Here is a 20,364-nt window from a genome sequence, read left to right as displayed (position 1 = left end):
ACTCTTTTTACTTACTAATAGCCCTATTTGAGCCTAGGAGAAGTTAAGACTTATTTATACTACCAATTCCACTCCTTGGACTTGCCGTAGTAAGTGAAACTCTGCTTTCTTATGTTATTATTACTGTCAACAAGCTAAAATTGAGAATGAAAACTCAGTTATCAGAAGAAAATGAGCAGATAAAATAACTGGCGCATGCTCAGATGATAGTGAATTGAGCCAACATTGAGCTCATCTGTGATGCTTAACCTTGGTTATGAGAGCCTCTGTCCACAACAATTTGTTCATGTACTTAGATGTGAGAATTCATTAGTTTATATTTTTTACCAACTTTTCCAATTAGGTTGCCATTTTTTTAACTAAGCACCATCTTTTGGCAGAGTAATGCTAAAGATGTTATGTCCTAGTAAATGACAAAGGTTAACTTACTCACATGTGAAATAGATTTGTATTAGATGTCTGTAATACACTTGCCTAAATGCTTGGATTTTACCACTTCAAACAAGTTTTGTATGCTGGTCTTTGTATCCATAGTATTGTTCTGTTTTGGGAATGTGTCGGTATCTCTTTGGATCCAGAGTTTCTCTTGAACTTTTTGGATCTTGACTTTAGGTTGTAGAGGCACCCTTTTGTCACGATAACTCATAAAAGGAACTGCAACTGTGAGTTAATGGAGCGTTTTTGTGCTCAATAAAAACATGCTACATGGATGATGGTTATGCTGATTAGCACAAAATCATATGTGAGATGTTAGTGTTTGTACTTGAAACTACATGATTACATACAATGTTGTGATATAGGATAGTTGGTGTCTGCTTGGTGTTTTTGCATTAGGCTCTTTGCATTGGTGCCTTGTTGTTCTTTGGCGGCCGCTCGGCCTTTTCCTCGGCTTCCTTTCACTCATAATGAGCTTGTTCATCTTGAGTGCAAGTTTTTGAAGCTGATTTTTGTACAATTTCACCTTCCCCAATATATTCTTACTTTCACCAAAAAAAAAAAAAAAAAAGTTCAACCATAGGACACCAAGGGGTTGCAAACCCATCTAAGATTAGAGCCCAAAAATTAAAGCCATGTACAGAACAACTCTCAAAACCAAAAGTGAGCTCAAAGACAAGATACATCATCGACCATATTAATCAAGTCATTTACATCCATATGCAGTCTCCACTATACCAAAAGTGTACGACTTTAAGCCAAATTTCAACAAACGGAAGATCCTCTCCATCAAAAGCTATCTTGTTTAGCTCCTTCCAAATGAGCCTAAAAACAGATAGAGGAATTGAGTTAATCCTTCTTTTCTCGTGGCACTGTAAACGAATGTGCTGCCAAGCCCGGAGTTCTTGCTCCTAAAAGCTCCAATAACCCAAAGATAATTTGGTGCAAGCATAGGAAACTGTCCAAACCACTCTTGTCCATGAACAGTGAAGGAGGAGATGCTGCACGGATTCTGCCTCCTCCTTGTGGAGGAAACACCTATTAACCAGTATTTGCCTCTTTGTTGTAGGTTATCTAAAGTGAGGATTCATTCCCAAGTTGCTTTCCAGGCAAATGGATAAACTTTAATCAGAACCCTTACTTTCCAAACTCTAATCAGAATCCTCACTTTGCAAGTCACTTTTTGAGGAAAATCCATTCGACCACCGACTTCCTCCCTATTGAGCAGCTTGTAGTGAGACTTTACTGGAAAGATTCCATCTTTTTCATCTTCCACACAAATGCATCCTCATAGGCTACGGAATTCTTGGAATAATATAATACATAAAAAGAGATGTTAAAAAGTCCCAATCTTGGGCTTGTCTCACTAACTCAATATCCCAAATGATCATTTCCTTGCCTAGACATGCCATCCAGCTTTTTAGTTGTTGGAATGCCTATTTAGGAGGATCAATTTCTAAGAAGTCTTGTAGTGCCACACCTTTATCGCATGTGGTGCCTTTGGAAGGAAAGCAACAAAATAGTAGGGTTTGAAATCTTGGGTAGTTTTGGTGGTGTACCTTTTAAATGGCTTTGGACATCATGTTCTGATTTCATATGGTCTTCTGATGTTTTATTTTTGTTTGTTTTTCTTTTGTTTTATTCTTGTATACTGGCACGTTAGAACTTTAATTAAAATCCTTTATCATCTATAAGAAAATATATTGCCTATATCTTCTCTGCCAGATCTCTCTCTATACATGTGGGCAATTTTGTGTGTTGTAAACATGTGCATTGCCCAAGCACATGCATGCGATTGTGTGCTTGCACAGGTGTCTGCACTTGCACATGCACACTGTAGGGCTGTTGCTAATTAGATCGGTTCCTTGCTTCTCCTGGGTTCAGGACTCTCTTGTACACTGCACATTCTTGTTGATTATTACTATGGTGAGAAATAATGTTTCCTGTTAGTTTCTTTAAAGTTATAGACTCTCTTCTTTTTACTTTTTTGATATGTAATTCTATTGATAAGCATCATGGGGTTCCTCTTATATACAAATTACCACCCATAAGCTCATATTTATCTAAGATAATTCAAAAAAGGACTTACTGTCTAAAGAACTGCCACCACAATGCCAAAAAAATATGGTGGTTATCCAAATATCTATCCTTTACAGCTCCTATATAATTTTCCTCTTTTGTAGGAACCTGCCTATATTTTTCTTTTGAAAGTTTATGAACTTTCTTTAACTCCACGGTCTGTCAATCAATGCTTTGGGGCTCCTTTCTCCTGTTGTTTACTCAAAATGTGCATTCACAACAGTGTAGAATTTTGTGGAACAATTGCCAAGTCATCTAAAAGATTACCTATCAAATAAAGATGTGGTACTTAATTACTATAATGCTCCCCCTCTCACGTAGGCTAAGACTTGGCCTTAGATTGAAGGATAGATATTTGATAATTGGGGAGGTAAATAGGTAGTAAGGTGAGTTTTAAGCCTGAAACCTCCTGCTCTAATTCCACATAAAATTTTGTGGGACCAAAACTAACTAATCAAAAAGTGTAAGCTATGGGATAGAGATGTAGTTTGATATTTGAATGTTGTAAAGAAGTTACCCTTGCCCAAGCTAACAGCACAAGGGCTGGGGCTTTGTCTCCTTAAAAACATCAGCAATTCCTGTCAGCTTTGTGTTTATAGCCCACAACTATCACATAAATAAGATCTCTCTCTCTCTCTCTCTCTCTCTCTCCTCTCCTCTTCTGTCCTTCCCTTCACACATACAGCCACTTTGGGCAGGACTTGATCATTTCACACGAACATTCCAAACTTCCAGCCTGCTTGCATGAATTGGATGGTAGACTAGGCTCCATTTTCCAGGACTTGATCATTTCACAAAACCATTCCAAACTTCCAGCCTGCTTGCATGAATTGGATGGCAGACTAGGCTCCATTTTCTTAATGATTTTTCCAAAATAACTTTTATTTGTCAGAGAATCTAGCGTATGCTGTGTAATTCAAACACAGTTTACAGTTGAAAGATAAGGATGGCTTGTAATGGCCATTTGCTGCGTGAAACATTTTCTTTCATAAAATTTTAACATCGATGGTTCCTATTGCTGTTTGGCATTTAACTTATATGTTCGATGTTATCTTTATCCCTCATGAGTGTGTCAGTTTCCTTGATTAGAGAGGATATTCGACTTGTGGGGTTAACTAATTGACTTATTGTTATTTACATTGTTATTTACCTAGCAGCCTGCTGTAGAAATTATTGGCTTTAGAATTGGTGAGCTCAGGGGTCTTTCGAGATGGCGCTCTCGTTACCTGGGTATTGGTTTGGATGAGACACTGGTGGACAATGCAGTAGAAAAGGCTGGAATGCTGCTTGTACAGGTTGAGCGATTCATAAGGGTGGTCTCATCTGTTGTGCAGCAGGTAGTCTGTTACAATCTTTGTTATGATTTCTCTACATTTCTTGATACCTCCTGTTTGCTACTATTTTCTAAAATCCTGCCCATCTCTCATCGTGCATGTCTTTAGTCACACTAAATTCCTAAATTTTGAACATGGAGTTGAACTACTTGTGGATATAAGACACAAGATCTTGTGTGAATGACATATTATTCTAAGTCGAATAGCATTATATATTTGAAATACGAGCTGTTTTGTTGGGATTTTGAAGAAGATACTGTTAGCCAGGCATTTGCACATGACTTGAACCTGTTTAACAAAGTTCCATTTTGCACCTTTTAAGATCATGATGAAATACTGACAATATCACATTGTTGTTTGTTGATATCATCATGTATTTGAAGGGCCAGAGAGAAATTGCATGGCTTTTTTTTTATCTTTGCTTCCTGCACCTTGACAACTTAGGGTTTGTTGATACCTTTTCAATTTCGCACATACTACACTGAAGACATGCATTCTTTCTTGTTTCAAAATGAAAATATTGCCAGTGTGACCACTGAAATCTAGAGAAGCTCAGAATATTGGTAGGATCCTAAATTCTTGAGCCAGCGGTGTAAGCATTTTATATTGGTTGATTATGTGCATGTTGCTGAAGCTTTTGGTTTTGGTTTTGTCTCTCTTTCAGTTTGCAAATTTCTTCAGCTGGCTTCTGAAATGTATAAAGCAACTTATGTCAGAGCCAAGTGATCAACTTTTAACATACAATAGGTTTGTCTAACTTTTGTCCATCAGGTTCAGTCCTTATGGTGAATCCCTATTTACTCTTATGAATTTCGACAGTGAACTTGTTGTCGTGTTCTTGAAGTTTCTGTATGATCAAGATCCTGTTATGCAGCTTCTGGATTTATCTGAGGCTGATGAAGAAATTGACATTGATTTGTAAGTGATTTCCTCTAACTTGTCCAGTTCCTAATTTTAAGTCATTTACAATATGGCACCCAGAACCCCTGAATCTTTAGTTAATACTTGTTCACACCTGATGGAGTCACCAAGTGGACTGTTTGGCATTGCCATGTACGGAAAGCTTCCAGTACAAATGGCTTGTATACTCCTTGAAAGTTAATTTTTTTTCCTGTCATATCAGTCGACATTAACTTTACTTGGGCTGAGATGTGACATGTCATTATTGTTGACAGAATGGCTACCCATTGAATTAATAAATTTCTTCTCTTGTGAATTATCTGAAGTTTTGCTCCTACTTGGTGTCTTATTGAATTTCATTCATCTAATAAGAAAATGTTATTGCCTAGCCCTAGTTATGGAATCATATGTATCATTCAGACATGATGACTAATTTCATAATTTGACATAACCTTCTAATGCCAAGGGTGGGCTAACCTTCTAATTCCAAGGGGGGGCCATCTCTTCATTCTTTGTAGCTGAAATTTGGTGAGGCAATGGCTTGAATACTGTGAAGTGTCGACAGCTTATTATTTCCTTCATGTACTCTAGCAGCAAATTTTTGTAGCCCTTCACTAGGTTGTGCTATCCATTTGTGTGCCAGAGGATTAGAATACCATGGTGTAATGGACCTTGGTCACGCTTTAAATGTCAGAGAGGTATCCTGTCAAGCCTAGTATTCTTTCATGTGCTCTAGTGGCTTACTCCTGCTTTATTGCAATGTGACCAAATTAGTTGCTAAACTCAGGATATGAAATTGTAAATGACTCCTGCTTTGAGGGTTAGTTCTTCATTTTAAGTCATCTTGCTACTGTCTTCATAATTACTTTCAAGAGCACAACGAGATGAGGTTGACTCAAGTAAGGGTGCTTTGCTGGGCTTCAACTGTGGTTACTTTTGGTCCAGCACTGTGTTGTTAACCACAGAGTAACGAGGATTGAAATTGACGGGTTGATTGTTGTTTCTCATTGGACTGGAAAGTCTTTTGAAAATCAAATGTAATTTCATGCGCTTTTCTGCGTTGATGTATGTTGTCAGGTCAGTAAGATGTTTTACACACATTATTGTTTCAGAGAAACAATGGAGAGAGTCAAAGAATTAGTACAATTTGGAGGATTTGGGGACAGCAAATGTTTGCGAAGGACACTTGCAAAGGAGTTTCAACTGATGGAACACAGGTATCGACAAAAGAATTGGAAATTTGAAATTTAATAGAATCTTGTTCGTGCATGGAAGTTCTTCCTTGAATGTGTCTTGTTGCTCTTTCATTGTCAATTCTTTGTATTTATGCTATATCTAGATTTTCCATTACCATGTTTTTTTTTTATGCATGCTACCTCAGTGGGAAATATATGAACTAAGGGATAAATCATTGCTGTCATCTGTTATTTGAAGTGATTGATTTTTTCCCTCCTCCAAGTCTGGTCCTCATTGCTGACAAGTGTACCAAATGTGAAATCCTTGATAGCTTTGTATGCATAACAGGAGTTTGAGTATGATGGTGCAGGTCCAAAATGGTTTTAGTAAACATTGCAATCCTTCAATTAAAACCTTGTGCTTTGGTTTCACCCAACTCATCATTTAGTTGAGCTGAAATATTCATTTCTCATTTATCTAATTCAGGTATCTTGACAATTCATGTTACAATAAAATTGTACCCATCTTTTTAATTTGCTTGTCTGAGTGGCCAGAACCTTGAGACTATAATGAGAGAAGGAAGAAAAGGAAAGGAAACCTTTGGGGGTGGGGAGTTGTCTTCTGGAGGTTGTACTCAACAATGGTTTTTCACTTACCCTCTACCTAATAATCTAGTGTTTCTTATTCGATCTCATGTTGATTACTTGACAATGTACATGGAAACTTAAGCTGGGTGATCTTATTGGATTGGGCTTTCTGATTAGCATATGATTATTGTGTGTGATAATGCCATATCTCATGTTTACTGATTAGGAATAATTTTAAATTTTTACAGTTTCAAGGAAGCTGCCCAGATGCCTTTTTCTACTATTTCAATAAAGATATGTTGTAAGAATTTATTGCCTCTATTCCCTCTTACATCAGTTTCAGCATCCACCCGATACATTCCAATTTCACTGTCCTTCTATGAGGTACTTACCCTTAATCTGAACAATTTTATCCAGAGATAGGCATGTGCAGAGTACAACTGCTTTTTCATGCTAATCATTTCTTCGTATGGCTCTGCAGGATGCCTCTGAATTTGCTTCATCTAATCTGACTCAGGAAGTTGGGTTTACAGATTATATTTCCTTCCAAATACCCGATGAGTCTTTTTTAGATTTTGCAAACTGTATAGCTGTAGTGAGGGGATTTATGAATGATTCAAGCAATGTGAAGCAGGGAAGACCTTTGGAAGCAATCTTGTTGTGCATCCCTTCTGGTTACCATTGTGTGGATTTGGCTCTATATAAGGTAAGAGCTCGGCATATCATACTTTAAGAATTTGTGGATGTGGCTAAAATATTTTATTTTGAAACAGGAACTTCAAATCGTTATGTTGCTAAATAAGATAAATGATACTGGTGAAAACTTGGGAGATGCCTGGATGATGATCTTGCAGGCCAGTGACCTTCCATTTGTGCATATTTCAGGAACCACTCAGGCAAATAACTGGGAGTTGTACCATCTAAAGGTAACTCTTGGATCCTGAGCTTGCATATTGATTTCCTACTCGTGATAAGTATAGGATGCTGCTGAGTTCTGTTTGTTCTGATATGCGTCAGTTCACTATTTAAAACATTAATGGCAAAAAGAAAATTGCTTTTCAGTCGACTCCTGTTATTTTCACTGTTTTAAGAACTGGCTCCGGTTGGATTGGGAACCAGACCTGTCCAGTCTGGTTTCACAGTAGAAACAGTAGTGGTCAAGAACTGGTGGTATTGACCCTATTGTTATCAGGCGTAACTGTCAACTGTTGACCCACAATCCTGTCAACTAGTTTGGACCAGTTCTGGGCATTCAAAAAGTTTGAAGGAAGAGTGTCGGAGTTGGGTTGGGGTTTGGAACTCCAACCTCTTGTAACTAACAAGCGTACCAACCATTCACTCCAGTGTCTTCTTGCTTCAATTTGGTGGTGTATTATTATTCATTGACCTTATTGGCTTAATCTATTAGAAAATTAGATGATGTTCTTGAGAACTTGAATGCTGTCATTTGTGCTCAACAAGGCTCTGCCAACTCAGCCAGGCATCTGTTAATCTGAACACGTGTAATCTAATATATGTGGAGTATTCTATCAGATGACATCACATGCAATATGTTAAACCTGTTAAACTGGTGGAGCACAGTTCTACCAGTTTGACCGGTTGAACCACTTGTCCAGTTTCAAAAACACTGGGAATTTTATTCTTCCTATCTTTTATTTATATGCTTTCCTCATCAGCATGAGGAGCAGCAACTTAGTTTTTCCTCCTATGTGCATGGACATGCTATTTCACGCTTGGAAATTCTGAAGGATGTTTTACTTTCTGCCTTACCATAACTGCAAAAGTTCCAACTTATCTTGGCAGTTAAAGCCTTCAACTTGTATGTATGTTAAGAAATAGGCATGCGGTGTCCCTAATTGATTTTTTACTTTTTTGGTCAGAATGTCCCTAATAGGTAAGAAGTGCCATTTTTGCTTCTATTTTGTGAGAACATTTTTTGCTTGGTTATCTTATTCTCACTCCTGAAACACTAACCCAGTGAAACTATGCATTTAGGACTCTATATTACACCTAGATATGGAGAATGAGAAGATTCGCAGCATTCCCCATAATGTTGTCCCTCCCTTGTCAGTTAGTGGTAAGAATTTTTGACACCATCATACAACTGAGCTAAGGATTAAATCATAGTCATGCCATCAATTTTATAGTCCTGAATTTTTTTTCCTTGAGCTTCTTACCATGTCCATCTGCATTTTTGGATTTGGAAACTTATGTTGCCCATACTATTTCCGTTGTGTATCAATGCTTGATAAACTTGCAAGTGTTAGCAACAATTCCATCTTGTTGACTAGGTAGTGGACTGAATAAATACTGTCCATGCTCCTTACTACATTTTCACTTAACAGCCTATTCTTAAGTTTAAATATGACTGGCATAAGTACATTATGTCTCTTTAATGGACCACTTCATGTTTGTTCCCACAGTTTGAAGAAGTGCAAACTTATGCTCCAAAGAATAATCTTTTTTTTCAGTTGAAGAAGTAATATACTAAAGTATCAGGTTTTCCCCTAAATTTAAATCAATTGAGAGGTCAAAGTGCAAAAAAAGGTGAATCTTTAGAGGCCACACAAGTTAGAGAATAATCTTCTTATGGTAGGTTCACCGCAGTCCAGTTACTGACTGAAAACCTGTACATTTTCATCATGATAGATACTATCATGGAATCTAGTATAGCAAGATACTGTAGAGCATTCATGGTTTACATACATACCATAGCCTCCTTAGGCACCAAGGTTTGCTTCCCGCCTGTGTTTTAGCATAATGCATGTGTTGTACTTTTGCTTTTACCCAACAAAGGTATCTAAACATCAAACGTTGGACTGAAATCAAGTTAATGTTTTTATGGCGACAGCAAGTAGAGGTGTGGCTTGTGTTTTAGCTGCAAGAAAACGGGCCCTGGTCTACATACTGGACGAGGATGAAGATGAAATCTCTGATTCAGAATGACTGTTCAAGATTTTGTGGTGGTTATGCTCGTGTTGCTCCTGTGGGTGGACCTCTACTCTCCGAAGCTGCAGACATCGGTGTGAGAAGCAATACATGTTGGCTTTTGTGACTGAAGTTTTCCGGTTCCGCCCTTCTTGGAAAGTGTTAATTTATACCTGCCACGTGCCTTTCCTGCCTGGTGGGCATTTGTTGAAGATAAAACTGGAGTAAAAGGTAACTATTTATCTATTTAGAGCCATGGCTTCTATCTGGTGGCAATTGCCTTCATAGTATTGCTGCAAACTTTGAGACCCATTCGATAGTGCCAAGCTTATGCTTCATCTGTATATGTTTATAACCCTCATATATAAGAGAAACAAATGCTTGGTTTGGATTTTCTATACTTTGGGTTGAATGGTTCACTTGGTGTAATCGACCAACGAACTTTGCATTTGAATGTCAAAATCCCTCACCTAAATTTGACTTGCTTCTCTATGTCAACGTTAAGTGATGCATCCAATTCAAAGCACAAAATACGTTTGTGTGGAAGGGCTACGCTCCGGGATCAATATAATCAACATGACCAGCCACTAAATATACAGTTGCAAGGTGGCTTTAAAGAGCATTTGACTATATTGCTGTGTCGGAGATTCGGAATCCGCAAATGAACGGTAGGTTTAGGATTATGAGACTATGTCTACAATATCTTCAATGGACTTGTGTTTTCTTAACCAAGAGTATCACATAGCCATTGAATTTAATGATGTATAAACTTATAGGAATGTTCAATTTTTTAAGTAGTTCATGACGTAAAGGAACTGTGGAATGACCCAGTAAATATGAAAGATCTAGATACTCAATCCTCTATCATAAGGACAAAATTCTAGTGCAGACCCAATATTAAATCAAACAGACCCCGAGCAGCTTTGCATCAAAGCTCGTTATAGAGAAATTCAAGTAAACCATTTCAAAGATTGAGAAAACAAGAAGAGAAGGCCAGGAAATCGAGTATGAGAGAACTTAGGGCGCGTTTGGTTTAGTGGTTTAAGCATATTGGGAAAATGTAAATTACATGCCTTTTGATAAATTATGTTTTGAGAAGTAATTTTGAGAGAAATGCCATTTGTTAAAAAATATATTTGAAAAATCGGAAATTTAAAATATGAGTAAGGGTAGTTTTGAAGGAAAAAATGAGTTTAAGTATTTGGCAAAATGCTGAAAGTTTAATGCTAGTCCCTACTAGTATTATGCTTTCAACTTTCTTATTGTTGGCTTTTACTTGAAAATTACTTTAAAATAATTGTTAAACAATTAAGCATTTTCCCAAGGTTTTGGAGACTGAAAGCTTTTTGGGAATGTTAAATCAAACGCATCTTAAGGGTTGACAATGCATGCGTTCTGGGAAAAGGCTGCATTACCACTGGATAGCAGCAGTAGGCAAGACTTGTCACATGGGTCTCCATGGATTTGGTCGCAATTCTAATGCATAATAAGCGTAGAATTCAAGTACACTCTTTGAATGGTATGACCTTGCATTCCTTACATGTGATACATCAGAGAACTTTCCTGAAGAAAGATGTCGAAAGAACTGAGGTAGAGAGACACTTTTCAACGAAAAAAAGTAGTCGCTTAAGAAGGCTTTGACAAAGCTGTTCTATATACAGATGAAGAATATTACCAATGAAATAATACCACCATTTAAGAAAGAATTACCATCATTTCTATCAGGAATATAATCATCTTCCCTAAAGCGAAGAAAGAACTATGAACAAGCCCGGACTTCGATAGTTGGTTGGTCTAACTCCACGAGTCTGACACCTGTCTTCCTGATGAAGTACCCCCACTGCAGCACCGCCTTTATCTTGAGCCAGCCAATAACACCTCTGCCGGTTCCCCTAACAAAACCATTATCGGATAACGGGTCATTACATGGTGTGCTTTCAGCAAACCATTTCTCAAAAGCATCAAGATCAATTGATTGGATCTCTTCCATCACATGATCGCCTTCAAGAAGAACATTATCATATCCTCCATTGTCCATTGGGCTCGAAGAACCGATCATTTGGCGACGTATGGCATTCTGTACATTGATACCAAGGGGCTGTGTTGGCAATCCGGCAGAAGTACTATCATGAAATCCTGGAGGAATCTGAACATTCGAGCGGTCTGCAGACATGGGCTGATGTGCAGCTGGAGGAAAATTTGGTGATTGAAACGGCAATACCAAAGCCGTTGCACCATTGAGTCCTGGAGAAAGAACTAAAACATTAATGCGGTTCGTAAACATAGGCCGACGTAAGCACAGGACTACGAGCCTATAAAAATTCTTGCAATGATTCATCATGAGCTTTTACTATTCTGGTATCACAGAAAGTGCTACTAGTTCTTTTTTCCCTTACCCTGCACATCTCTTTAATTTTTCTTGCCCCTGATCTTTGTAACGCGCTTCACTTGACAAGGCCCTTTTGTAAAATGACAAAAATGCAAATATAAACATGTTGCCGTGTGCTCATTACATCTAGTCATATCTACCTAGTGGTAGCATTATCTTGTCAACGTTCACTTAGCATCACCTAAGTGAAGGGTTCATGAGTATCCGCCCTCCCCATCTCCAATCCCCCACTCAAAAAAGGCACATGTTACCACCTAATTTTTTAGTTGCTTTTCAATTGCTTGGACGGAACACATACATGCATACATACGTATATATGTATTGAATGAGGCTCATTTTGCATCAATCACAGCTGGACAAACGAACGTCTTTATATTAAGTGGAACCCAAAAGGATCAGTTACACAATGCTTTAATATATAAAAGCTCAACAATCAAGTGGAAATTCCAATTTTCATTGAAATTTCACAGGCCACGTCTTTGTATGTGCTTAAAGGGAGAGACAGTATTGTGTTCTAGAGAACGTACCTTCAGCAGTGGAGCTCACATTTGCCGGAGGAGCTTCCAGACCAAACGGGGCAGGAAAGATTGGTGGAGCCAAATAACGTTGAACAGGGTTGCGCCTCATTGAATCAGAGAACGTCTCACCATTGAACTCTCTCACATCATTCCAGTTAGCCAAGGCCTTTTTCACAATTGCATCTCCATGTTCCTGGGAAAAACACACCTGGTATATTGCTTAAGCTGTACTAATGGAAGTATTTATCTCCATTATTGACAGGTAAACATTCTGGCTTCAAGCAACTACTTTTTTTGACAAGTAAAGTTGCATTCCAATGGATGAACTTGTATTCAGATTAAGTACGTGAGTGCAGCACAGAGAAAGAAGAACAATATTGAAAGAACCGCAATTTGCTTTATGCCTATATCTGCCCATTTCTCTACCACGTAAAGCTCAGGAGCTCAAAAGATGTAATTTAGAGTACATTCAAGGCAAGGCCCTCAATGTAAAGATGCAAAGTCGATTGAGAAAGGACCAGAGAAGAAATAAAGCAGTCATCGATATGTATTGTGCAAGTAATTAAGATCTTGATGGTTATAAACTTGGAAAGTAATGGTCGCAACGGGAATGTGTTAATCGTTTAAACTATAATTTGTTGATGAGTGCCTCAGATTCTCATGGATGAAACCGAATAAAGTGCTGAAAGTGGTCTTTAACTTACTCAATATAGAAGAACACTTAGATTTACAAGGTCACTAACCTTAACTTTGCTTCACAAAGAGCGCAAGCTCAAAATCACTCCATTAATAGAAAGTCTCTATTATGGATCTAAACATAGCATCTATTTTTTTTTTATTCTCTCCACGGGAACTTCATTATACTTTTGTGATCGGAAAGAAAAAAAAAAACAAAAGAAAAGCAAAGCCTCTAGATGTTCAATTAACTCCTTGTTTCAGGTTTCCAAATCTCTAATCAATTCTAACACCTACTAAGCCACACAGCTACAAGTGAACATCAAAATACTGATTACATAGAAAATATGGGACAACTAATTCGAATTCCCCAAGATGGGGTGTGGCGAGTGAACTGGCTTGACAAAATTGAGTAGGAACTCCTTGGTTACTTACCTTCTCTTGAGCAGAAAGTCGATGAGTAGCAAAATATTCCGTGTCTTTGACTAGGCCGATTGGTTGACCATCAGTGTTGAATACAGCACCATGCTTCGTCACGCCATCAGGATAGTCCAAGTAAAGTTTCCACTTTGTTTCGCAAGTCTTTGCATGGCGTATCAGGCTATCCCACTTCTTCTCTGTTATGCTCTTTCCGAGAATCTATGATGAGTGAACACACAGGACTTACATTCTTGGCAGTCAATCAAACCCTAATTGGGAATCATTAACTGAGTGCTTACCTCTCTCAATTTCTCGGGGTCCGTGAACAGTTGCAGTAGAAAGTCTTCCACTTTATATATTCCAGCATCACTCAGTTTTTGGTGAGATTTCCCACCTTTGGCAATGTTCTCCAACCTCCAAACCTCATCGTCAGATGCAGGTGGATGATGTTTCATGTATGCTGTAAAATGAAGAGCACATATACAATTAGGTCCGGGCACTATTAGATTAATTTGTAGAAGCAAACCTCTAGGAGGCTTGCAATCTCTCCCCTGAAACTGATCCAGAGTGTGGACATTTACCAATAACAAACAAACCGATAGCTTCTTATTTATCAGAATTTTTGTTCGAGTTGTAAAGGTCCACACGAAATGAAGCTCTAAATTAAAAAATTGAAGACTCTGGACGTCCAAAATCATGTTTATGTTCAGTCAAATAGGATAAGGTTTATATACTGTAGAAAGACTATGAAGGACCTACCTTCCCCTCTATTTTCCTTGACTTGGAAGGCATCTGTTTTGGCTTCTCGGATTCGTGTATTCCCACAAAAACCCGTTGCCACCTTAAGCCCTATCCTGAATCTTTTACTCCTATTCCAACTGGAATTGTCAGTAAACATCAGTTCTCCTATCTCCCCAACACCTTCCTTGAGCTTCACTACGAGATCTCCAGCCAAAAGCGGCCTCTTTCCTTCACGTTGTTTAACCACGTGGCTCTCAAACTCTTCTTGGGTCCAGTTATCCTCATCGTCTTTGTTGAAGTCACCTTCGAGCACGACGATGTCCAACTTAATGGAGGATTCCAGGCCTGATCTAACAACATCCCCTGTATTTGCATTGATCAAGGCAATGGAAATGTGAGCACCCCCCACTCCTTCTAGTTTCTGTCCAGTAAATAGAGAATCTGACAGTTTGGTTTGAATTTGAAGCCGTAAGTCTCTCACATCATTCTCTCCCGTAGAATTAGCATTAGCCCTGCATTCTCTCCAGAAAACAACCATCAGAAATAGGAATGTGTATAAAAACGGAAAATTGGAAAAGTAACGACAAAGAGAGACAAAATACCCAACATCTCACTTGGACAGGTCTTACTGCCGAGGAAACTACAAGGATAAATAGACCCGTCGTTTTATTTGTTTAATAATGCACATTTTAAAAAAATGAAGTAAAATAAAATAAAATGTTCCACTGGCAAGCTACAAGGATTATGTTCTAAATTGAGCATTGACACTTTGGTGCATGACCGAGTCATTGTGGCCTGACACTCACTAAGAGCTCGATGCACCAAGTGGTAGGTCGGACCATTATTCCCCAAAACATCAACAATGCATAACCTGTCAACACTACACAGAAAGCCTTTCTCAACAGCATCACGAGGGAAGTGCATCCATACCTTGCACGTTGGGGAGAATGAATGTTTCCAAGCTCCACTGCTTCCATCTGTTCAAAACCACCAACAGCAGAATTGCCAAAGTTGGAGACATCCAAAAAATGAAGCAGGAGGGATACAAAACCAATCCATTCCATCAAAAGGAGTTGGAAAACCTATGCTGTGGCTCTTTCCTAAAAACAACTTATCAAACACCTTATTGAGCTAAGTTCTTCATGCATATTTGAATTCACTGTCTTTTACCAAACAGCAGTTGTCTATAAAACTCATATGATCAATCCTAAGCATTTTCATTTTCCCCTTCCATTCCATGTCCATGAAAATTTTTTCATGTGCTTTAGAATGGTTATGATTTAGCTTTAGGTGATAAAGCCACAGTTGAAACTGTTATTGAGGAGAATGAATGGAGATGGCCTCCAGCAAGGTCTGATGATCTGCTTGAAACTCAGATGGCTTTGTGTGGGTTGATCGCTCAAACTCTGGCTCTATAGACAGTGTGGTATTTACTGGATCATCTAGGGGCTCTTTCTCTATAAAGGAGAGTTGGAAGCTAGTGAGGAAATGGGGGAACAAAGTGACTTGGCTTAGGCTTGTATGGTTTATGCCTAATATGACAAAACATGGGTTTAGAACCTGGCTAGTGAGTTGTAATAGGTTGCACAGAAGGATATCCTGTGTCAAGATATAATGCTTTCATATTATAACAGGTTGTTCAAAAGGATCTCCAGTTCTTCCCATTGAGCAGGGATGCAAGTCGGCCCTAGTAAGCAGACAGTACTGAGTGGAAGGTCCTCACTCAACGGATATAAGTTACTCTATGGATAACAGGTTGATCTTCCCCAAGAGTTCACATTGAGAAGAAGGTTTGGCACCTCAATTTTGTCTGCCCATGTGGGACATTATGCTGTAACAGACTTGTATGGAAATTAGGCCTTCCCATGTTTTTCTTTCCACAGGTTGCACAACAAAATGAATATTTACTTATAGACAAAGGAGATCGTGTGAAGTTTGTGCTCGATGAATGCTGTTAAAACTGTCAGAATAAAGCAATTAGTAAGTTCATTCTATCACTTCATGACATGCAGATAAACAACTCATACCTAAAGTGTTGATGAAGATATGTCTGTGAAAAAGTAGAAATTTTATAAACTTGTTTATCTTACCAATCTCTGAAAATCATTCTCTGAGCGCATCTGTGGCACTAAATCTTTGAGAGCATTCCAGATGCAACTACACCATAAAAATTGATACCATGAACAACTGCTGTCTTGTGGACTTATTCATAACAAAAAGACAAAAACCCTTGACATTTAGTTACTTGTACAAATGAATGTCAGATCTAATTACTGTATAAACCATAAATACCAGACTCATCAAATGCATTCCTTAATCTAACTCGACATAAAAAGTCAACATAAAACTGGAATACAAATTTATCCAGTACTTTGATAACAGAAGCAAGAATGTTGATTAGCTGCTATCTCCAAATGCACCGTCCTTTCAGTGATTTACAGAAAAAGGTATGCGCAGGTATTACACTTTGCTGAACAGAAATTTGGATTTATGGCATTAATACTATGGTGAGACAATAGACATGGAAATTCTTGTGCAGAAATCAGTTCATGCAGATATGATACTGCCAACAAACCAAATGAAATATAATCACCTTTGAAAATATTCGGCCCAGTCAGATTTAGCACTCTCCAGCTCTTCTTTGAACTGTCCAGCAAAGAACACAAAAGCAAATAATTACATAAGCAAGAGCCATCTGTCACGTAATCATCACATTCAAGTTTCACATCACAGGTATCTTCATTTTCCTCCTCCTACATTCAAAGGGTCATTGACCACATTTTCCAGGATTCAAGGCGACAGTTATGTCCAGGGCACTTCATCGAAAATTTGTATCTTTTTGTGATCCATACTGCCCAATGCAACATGAAAAGCCTAAAGCATGTTCTTAGTGCAATTGATTCCTGGGAAAATTCTAGAACATTCAGCGGGTCATTTTTACCACTCAAGCAATAATTCTCTATACATCTCTTGGCAATTTCTCACGCGGATTACTATCCAGAAACTGGCTAGAATGTCAGAAATGCATCTAACCACTTCTAATCGAAGAAACAGGAATTGAAATATAATAAGGACTGTACTTTGCATGTCCAACTTGGCTATTTCACTCATCTTACCATACTCCGCAGATCCTCCTTTGTCAAACAGCAAGTCAAACAGCAACTCGGCACAGGATTCATTTCGGGCCCGTTCCATGCTTGACTGCATGAACATCAGCACAAAAGTACAAGCCAGATAGGATATTTTAGACGACAGGATAGCAAATTAACCTGGTAACGATAACAGCTCACTTGCTAGATAAATGATTCTAACAGAATTCAGCTCAAATAAGGAGGAAGTACAGCGAGTGGCCAATAAATCACAAAACAGATTTGAGACGATGACATTCGAGGTCTTTAGTACTTCGCATCTAAAACAACAGCACAAACCCTCCAACAAAGAACTGAACGAAAGCGATTTTGAGAACGGTCATGAGGCAAAAGCTTATCGATGGCGGGCTTTCACCATGTCTCTCATTTCAAGAATCTTCAACTCAAGACCCCTTCATTGAATCTCCCTCAAGTAAAGCTAAAACTAACGCAAGATCATCAAACAACGAATCAAGCATTGAAACGTTAAGAGGGTAAGAGCGAGCTTACTCGATTGGAGGCACGCATGGCCTCTTGGGTTGACTTGGTTGACCTGAAGATGAAGAGGGAGGCAAAGCTCTCTTTGGCTTCCCCATGGCTTTTCCCTTCTCGTTTCTGGAGCTCAACGAGAAGCAAATGTCTGGTTACTGAAAAAGCGCAGCAGAGAGAGAGAGAGAGAGAGAGAGAGAGAGAGAATCAGCAGTTCATCAACGAACTCAAGCTCCTGTAACGAGTGCGTCTCTTTTTTATATGTCTGCAGCACATCATTTTCCGCGAAATGTGACTCCATCATGCATTTCCCGAAACGTTGCCGATTTAGATTTTATTTATTTATTTAAATTTTCTCCGATTTTAGCAATTTGCTTCCTTATATCCATATGAAATTGCGTCGACTTTTTTTTTTTTTTTCTTATCTTTCTTTTTCCGGCTTTAGCCAATTAAATAATCAAGCTATTTTTGCCTTCAGCATGAGTTTGAGGTAAATCTATTTTACCCAATCTTTTATCAATGAGGGACATGCTTGAAATTATGTTAAAGATAGGTGTACTAGAAATTTTAACTTATTACGAATGTATAATTGAGTCCTGACGTTTCCAAAAAATGTAATCAAGTCTTAAAATTTGTCAAATTGATGCAATTAGGTCATTCAGTTAACTATGAAAATTAAAAATGCTGACATGTCATTTTTTTCTTTATTTTCTTTCTCCTACGTGACATTTTTTAATTATTTTTTAACAGATCTGACTTAAATTAGATTAAAAATAAATAAATGCTAAATTTTTAGTTAAAAAAAGAGCCCGAGCTCAAAAAATAAAAAAATAAAAAATAGGACCATAGGGTCCTCACCGATGGGTTGTGGTCGCCGCGATTATTGTAAAAATCTGCACAGGAGTGATCATGCATAATCTCCAAAAGCTCCTCATCATCTTGCAGCAATGCCTTCTTCCTCAACATAATGAAGGAGGACATCTGCACTCTAATGGAGAAATGAACATTGCTGATAATTCTGTCAAGTGAAGATGTTCCTCCTCCATGAAGTGCCCCATTTCTCTCCTTCTGGATGAAATAAATTGCTGCACCAGCCTATGAAACAAACTCAGCCAGCCTCAGCGAACTCCCCACAGGCCAAGGTGCTTTTCTTTTACCCCTTTTAATTTAAAATCTAATGTAAGTAAGATTTGAGGAAGAAAATAATAATGAATGTCACGTCAGCATTTTTCGTGATAGAGTTAATAGCACTCGATTGCATTCATTTAACAGGTTTTAAGATTTGATTATATTTTTTAAAAGTTTTATGACTCAATTGCATTTTTATGATAAAGTTTTAGAAGTTGCAATGCACTTAATCTGATATTGATTAAAAAAATTCCCTCGATCACTTCCAATCACGTGCTTTCTCTTGTATGTGGACAATTTTATTATAATAATGAAAATAATGAAAATAATAAGAGTTAATACCACAAAAATTTCAAACTAATACATACATGATATATTTACCCTTCATACTTTCCACTAAATTTTACCATTAAATTACTAAGGTGGATAATACATGACAATTAACGGGTGTACCAATTTAAGGTTTTACTATCTATTTGTCACGTATATATCAGTTTGAGTTTTTTTTTTTTTTTGGTCATATTGATCAAATTTAATAGAAATTAATATATGGTAAATTTATTATAAATGTACTAATTTTGGATTAAATTCGTTACATATATATATATCAGTTTTGAGTTTTTTTATCAAAAATTTAATTTTTGGTAAATTTATTGTAGATATAGCAGTTAAAATTTTTTGCAATAAAAAAATTAATTTAAAATAAATTTGTCATATCTATTAGTTTGGGGTTTTCCTAATATTAACCCTAATAATAATAAGACAAAGAACGTGTTTGGATTAGTATAAGGAGGTGGAGTTATAAATTAAAGATTTGCAAACCTAACCAAGGGAAGTGGCGATTTTTGTCCACGCCAAAGGCTGCTTGGCTTTATGGTGTACGTGGCCAAATCTTGCAGTTCAAGCTTCATCCTCCGACGCGTTTCCGTAACACGGTGACGTCAGCAGGTGACACGAAAATATTTCAACAAAGTCCCAAAGTTTATTCAAAATTGAAATTGAGCCCATCATCAAATAGAAGATGTGCTTACGAGGACTATTACTAGCAATTTTGCCCGGAGGAATTCATTCTATAATGGTACTCTAATATTTTATTTGTTTTGTCTCTTTTTCAAAAAGAGAAAATTATAAAATTTTCCTTTTCGATAATATAAATTTATTAATGCACTCTCGACTCACGTAAACAAACAAGGGCAATTTTTATTTTTTGTCGGTTCTACTTTAATTCTACTCTAACACTTACTTTCAAACTTTTGCCACGCTTCCTGAGCGCGGGAATCGAAATCCACTTTTTGAAATGAAATCGTCCCCACCCTGCATAGGGCAATTTCAAGCGGCTATACATGGGAGGCCATTCGACTTTTTTTTTTTTTTTTTTTTTTTAAAGTCAAGGGAGGTTAAAGTTAAAATTGGACAAAATCTAGAGTTTAGGCTGAT

General features: G+C 37.7%; 2 protein-coding genes across 10 annotated transcripts in view; one reads left to right on the top strand and one right to left on the bottom strand.

The window, feature by feature from the left end:
• LOC104442430 (anaphase-promoting complex subunit 4) overlaps positions 1–20,364 on the top strand; it is a 73,772-nt gene that overhangs the window by 9,459 nt on the left and 43,949 nt on the right. For 2 of the 8 annotated variants that reach the window (XM_039312642.1, XM_039312643.1), the window contains exons 12-19: positions 3,669–3,851; positions 4,513–4,595; positions 4,668–4,766; positions 5,861–5,965; positions 6,760–6,895; positions 6,993–7,217; positions 7,285–7,437; positions 8,507–8,588. In XM_039312642.1, the coding sequence (XP_039168576.1) occupies positions 3,669–3,851; positions 4,513–4,595; positions 4,668–4,766; positions 5,861–5,965; positions 6,760–6,895; positions 6,993–7,217; positions 7,285–7,437; positions 8,507–8,588 (1,066 nt within the window). Of the gene's footprint in view, positions 1–3,668; positions 3,852–4,512; positions 4,596–4,667; positions 4,767–5,860; positions 5,966–6,759; positions 6,896–6,992; positions 7,218–7,284; positions 7,438–8,506; positions 8,589–9,362; positions 9,915–20,364 lie in introns of those variants that run through there. The other 6 variants (XM_039312645.1, XR_005551182.1, XM_039312644.1 and 3 more) reach the window with 6 other exon arrangements.
• Positions 10,949–17,954, bottom strand: LOC104430862 (calmodulin-binding protein 60 D-like). Of its 2 annotated transcripts, none has more exons than XM_039312648.1 (10): positions 17,821–17,954; positions 17,299–17,383; positions 16,776–16,828; positions 16,273–16,339; positions 15,113–15,159; positions 14,201–14,694; positions 13,741–13,901; positions 13,457–13,660; positions 12,356–12,554; positions 10,949–11,683 (listed from the first exon to the last, which is right to left on the bottom strand). In XM_039312648.1, the coding sequence occupies exons 1-10, from the start codon at positions 17,904–17,906 to the stop codon at positions 11,199–11,201; spliced, it is 1,881 nt and encodes a 626-aa protein (XP_039168582.1). In that variant the 5' UTR covers positions 17,907–17,954; the 3' UTR covers positions 10,949–11,198. The 2 variants fall into 2 exon arrangements, with proteins under 2 accessions (XP_039168582.1, XP_039168583.1); XM_039312649.1 differs by having other exon boundaries at positions 12,356–12,539.

The sequence above is a fragment of the Eucalyptus grandis genome, chromosome 5 (genome assembly GCF_016545825.1).
Source record: "Eucalyptus grandis isolate ANBG69807.140 chromosome 5, ASM1654582v1, whole genome shotgun sequence".
In the NCBI taxonomy this organism is placed as follows: Eukaryota; Viridiplantae; Streptophyta; class Magnoliopsida; order Myrtales; family Myrtaceae; genus Eucalyptus; species Eucalyptus grandis.
This window is presented reverse-complemented; position numbering and strand designations above follow the sequence as displayed.